A 5,203-nucleotide genomic window follows, 5' to 3' on the forward strand; every position below is an offset into this window, starting at 1 on the left:
GGAAATCCAGACCAAGGACAATGTGATCCCGGTCAAAATTAGAGCTGACCAGCAGGGCATGTTCAAATGCCATACCAAACTCGTGAATAGTGACCAACACCGACATTGGTTCGATCACTTGCCGTCCTTGGTAAGCTGTATGTACCACTCTTCCCTGAATATGATCTGGACACCGGTGTATTTTTAAGTTCATATCTTTCGCCATTTTATAAGACATTACAGAAATACTGGAACCGGTATCTATCATCGTTTTGATTTTTTTATAGTTCACATCAATCACGGAATACCACGCCTGTGCGTCCAGTGTCGGCATTAAGCACACATGATCCGCCAATGGGTATTGATTTACGTCCACCACTTCCACTGTATTACACTGGATGGGAGGAATATCTAAACCCGCAGGTAAGTCAAGTTCCATCATGTTTATTTGTGGCGCATTAGCTCTGTTCAAAATTTCTGGTGTTGGCTCATAAAGCCTGGGAATAGCTAGCGGATTTCTACACGATGCTGCTGCGTGTAGCGCATGACAACGGAAACAGATTTCTACTCCCCGGGCATTCGCCCATTTTTCTTTAACTACATTACGTTCGTCAAACGGTGCGACTTCTACCTGATTAGGCTGCGGGGTATTTTGCCTAATATTCTGATTATTTTGAAACGGCTGCCGATAATTATTGCTATTATTTCCGCCCCGCTGGAAATTATTCCCGCGAAAATTATTCCCGTAATTATTTGGTCGGAAATTACCCTGATTAAATCCACCGTTGTTATTTACAGGTCCGTTCGGCCGGAAATTCTGGAAATTCTGCATCAGTGGAGGCGTGGGCTGCATTTGTTGCACTGGGGCTGGCGGTTGAGCCTGCATCTGGGATTGCTGCTGAGGCTGCATTATCGGTTGTTGAGGGAATGACTGCCCGTACTGCACTGGTTGCATTTCCATTACTTGTGGCTGCTGATACACCGGATACGGTATATATTGTACTTGCGGCTGGGATACGTTCGGAACTGGGATAGGCTGCGCCTGCGGCGGCGGCGGCGGCGTTTGACTTTCTGTCTGCACATTCTGATAATTACCCGAACCGAAGTACGGCCTGGAGTATCCTCCACGATAATTCCCACGGTTTCCTCTGGTCGAGTAATAATTTCCACGTGATTGGAATTCACCACGACCGGTACGATTTTCTGGTTCATTTCCCGCACTCCGCGGTTCTCGAATTGTTACCCTTTGCTGAGGTTCATCCTCCTTTTTATCACCATCCAGTATTTTTTGTAATTTCTCACAGTCTTGTAACTGCGATTCAAACTCTTCGTACGTTTCCGGTCTGTCTTGGTATATTGTCCTGTACCATCCTTTTCTATATTTTTTCAGACCTTCCAGAAGGACTTCAATCTTCTCTTCTTCCTGTATTCTCAGCTCCTTAAACCAGATAAGGAAACTGTCCAGGTATGAGCGCACTGTTTCATTTACTTGACAGTGTCGATTATTCATTGCCCTTCTCATTTCTGCCTTAGAGGACGCACCGTTAAAATGCTTAATGATAGCGGGCTTAAAAAATTCGTTCCAAGTTCTTGTTTTATTATCTTTATACAGGTCTGCAAACCAAACGTAGGACGGTCCTTTAAATGCACCGGAAATTGCTCTGCATGTCTGCTTGTCATTCCACCCATTTGTGGTACGACATTGATCAACGGAAATCAACCATTGTTGTATCCGTTCTGGCCGGGAATCATCGAAGTTTTGTAATTTCATGCCGGATTCTGATTTATCCGTGCCTCTCTCGGTTAATTTCTCCAAAATGTCCACTATTTTTCCTTCCGTTTCCCGTTGTCTTTGTTCCCGTGGATCATTGTAAATAATTCTTTGGGAGGAACCAGAGGAAGTTGATTCTGTCGCACTCGGCGGACGACGGTGTTCGTCATCACTCTTTCCCTCTTCATCACTTTCATCCTCATCTGTTTCTCTGCGACGGGTACTCTTTGTCTTTTTCCTTTCCATTTCAATAGTGTGCTTTTGCAACACTTCTTTTCTTAAAATAGTGGGCGGATTTTTCTTTAATTTAATGAAACTTTCCTTTGTTTTAGTAACCTCTGCTGGTTTCTCTGACCGTTTAACTGATTTGGACGACTGTGCCGCGCTGGGCTCACGGTGAGTATATGACGGGTTCACTTCCGACGGGGCAAAAGTTTGCTGATCGTGGCGATCGTTATGTGTCAGGGGCATATCATCCCCCGTACCCACCGGCGCTTCCGGTTCAAAATGTACTTCCCTTGCAGCATATTGAGCCTGGTTTCGGTAATGCCGTACTTCTTCCTGCAATTCAGCATACGCAGCTTCCCCATTGTGCAAATGTTGCTGTAAATTGTGGATAGTTATCCTACACTGATCACTTTCCGTCCTAAGACGATCCACTTCCGTCTGTTTCAGGTAAGCTGCAGCCTGCGCTTCTTTCGCTTCCTTTTCTAACTCGGCACACTTTGTACATGCTTTATTTACTCTTCGTTCCTTCTGTAATTTTTCCTTTTCCGCTTTTTCTGTAGCAATTTCCGCCTTATATTGCTCAATTGTTGCCAACAATGTTTCTTCTCTGTCCTTAGAGACAGCCGCCGTTGCCGCTCTTGACGAGGACAGGTACATTTCGTTCTGAGATTTAACCATGGCCAGTTCTTCCTGTAACTGTGCCACATAATCCACATCTGGATTAATTCGCTTTTGTTCCTCCGACACCTGCCTCCGCAATGATTCAATTAAATTCGTGTCCTGTCGATTTTTGTTTGATAGTTCCGTGTAGGCATCTCTCTGTTGCTGTAACTCCCTACGCAACGTACTCGCCTGTTCTGCTAATTTGTGATTTTGTTTCTGCAGGTCAGCGTTTGCCTGCTGATCAACCTTTGAATTTCTGGACGATTTAATTGCATCGTACTCCCGCCGGAGTTCCTCCATTGCATTCTCCATATTGCGGTTATCGTCTTTCAATTGTTGGTATTCCTCCAATAATTTTTCGTATTCTTTTTTGTCCTTTGCCGCGTTTTCCCGGTAATTGTCCAAACTCTCATTCAGTGAACGGTTTCTATAGAGTGCAGTGTCCCGCTCTTTACAAGCCGTTTCACATCTTTTTCTCATCTCGTTAAAGTCCGACTGGAATTTTAATTTTGCCTGTTTCTCTTCCTGTAGAAGCTGATCCATACGCTTAGATTCACCAATGGAATCTAATTTTATCTTTGCCTGTGCCACTATTCTCCGGATTCCACGCAGGAGAAACGGAAGTGACTCTCGTGCAATTTTCTCCAAATCTTTTTCTGTTGTGGCTGTAGCTAATCTGTCATCGACACTAGCGGCCTGCTCCATGAATTCTTCATCCGTAAATTCAAAATCTTTATCTGTGAGGAATCCCTGCAATCCCACTTGTGATGCGTGAAATGTGGAATCACCTGTACGGACTATTTTCATCCTTGGTAAGTCAGACACGTCATCCAGTTTACTGGCTGGTGATTCATAATCAGAGGAGTGATCATCCTCTGTTTCCATCATTGCTTCATTAAAGTCAATTAAACTTCCCACCGAGATTGGTTCATTCCCATTCCCTATATCAGGCTGAGAGGGCGCCTCCTTTGGTGCCGACTTCTCTTCCTGATTTATGACTGTATCTGCAACCTGCTCCTTTGCGGATCGGGTTGACGGTTCTGAACCCTGCGGTGTTTTTTCTTTCTGATTCGCTAGCTGCTTCCTGGCTTCAATTTCTTTTTTGAATTCAGGCACCTTCTCCAGTGCACGCTGGGCAGCTGCCTTAAATTCTTCATCTGTGACGTATTCCTTAATGTACGGTTCGGGAATACACCTATCTGTCGTTAACCAATTCTTGATATAATTGGGCCGTTTCCTTTGATATTGTGGTAATGTTGGATCTTCCTGATACTGAACCCAAGGTTTCCCGCAATACTGTATATCTGGCACTTCAATGCCCAATTCCCGATACATCAATTCCAGTGGAATTACATCCACGTTAAATTTGAACCTTTTCTGATTCGATGCATCATACGGTCCTTTCGCATACAGTGCAAGAATTTTCGGGTCAATCTTTATGATCGCCCTCGATTTTTTCTTCCCTGTATCCGACATGGTGTAGCTGTATCGCGAGATTGGTCGTTAACCTTTGCGGTTAAACTCCCCAATTAAACTACAATTTGTTTCCTTTATTTCGGCGATTGTGCCAAAATACAGCAGCGCTTTTGCCGCCTTTAATTTCTGCTCCCGTTCCTCCTTTTAGGTTTGAAACGGTATGCAGTAAATTCCTATTAATTATTGTGGGCGACCTTTGCGGCCTTCCACCACAATTTTATTTTATTTAATTCCTACTGCTGCAGGTCAGTCACCGACTGCCTGTTTTGTTTACGTTTTAGCCGCCACTGCTGGCTGCTGATTTGGCTACCGATTTCGGCTGCCTTTTGTTTGCACTGCTGAAGATTTTATCTAGGCTGGCCGGTTACAATGGCTTTAGCCCTGATGTAATCTACAGCTACTGACTGACTGCAGGCCAGGCACACTGACACTGCGATTACACTTTATTCACCGCGGTTACTGCTTTGCGCAGCTAACCCGGAAATTACCCACTTTTCTCTTCTTTCTTTTAACACCGTAGCCGACTTTTAAGGTTTCGACTACTTTTCACTGCAATAATTTCGGTCCGAATTAAATCAATTAAATTACTGGGCGAGGAAGCTCAGCCCGGTGTGGAAGCACACCCAATGCGTGGAAGCACGCTTGAAATAAAACCCTAGGCCAGATCAGGAACGCTGACCTCCTTCGGCGTACCTTTGCGGTTCAACGCCTTTCTACGGACCATTCAAACACTCAAACCACCATCAAAATTCCATCCACGATTTTACTGTAACATCGGAAAATCACGAACCATCGGTGGGCGCCATGTCGTGTGAAGAGACTCTGTACGGTTTAGTGTAAGAGACTAACCACTTCCCTGCCACGACTCAATCGGTAGAGCAACTCTTAAATCAACTGTTACAATAGAAACTGGAGGAAACTATCAGGAACACGAAGAATCTGGAATCCCTAAGCAATTGTGCCGGATACTCCTAACTTCCGGTCGTTACATATGCGGGTCGGACGTAGTACGAGCATACCGTGTTTACCACGCTATAATCCGATACAAATTACGAACGTCGATAATCACAGAAGATGCTTTACTCC

The 5,203-nt window shown here is 44.6% G+C and overlaps 1 protein-coding gene across 1 annotated transcript; it reads right to left on the reverse strand.

The window, feature by feature from the left end:
• Positions 1 to 1,583: 1,583 nt before the first annotated feature.
• On the reverse strand, positions 1,584 to 4,117 carry LOC129601533 (myosin heavy chain, cardiac muscle isoform-like). Its single transcript, XM_055500372.1, has 2 exons — positions 2,106 to 4,117; positions 1,584 to 1,593 (listed from the first exon to the last, which is right to left on the reverse strand). The coding sequence occupies exons 1-2, from the start codon at positions 4,115 to 4,117 to the stop codon at positions 1,584 to 1,586; spliced, it is 2,022 nt and encodes a 673-aa protein (XP_055356347.1).
• Positions 4,118 to 5,203: the final 1,086 nt, after the last annotated feature.

Source organism: Paramacrobiotus metropolitanus, unplaced genomic scaffold (genome assembly GCF_019649055.1).
Source record: "Paramacrobiotus metropolitanus isolate TYO unplaced genomic scaffold, Prichtersi_v1.0 Parri_scaffold0000248, whole genome shotgun sequence".
Taxonomy (NCBI): Eukaryota; Metazoa; Tardigrada; class Eutardigrada; order Parachela; family Macrobiotidae; genus Paramacrobiotus; species Paramacrobiotus metropolitanus.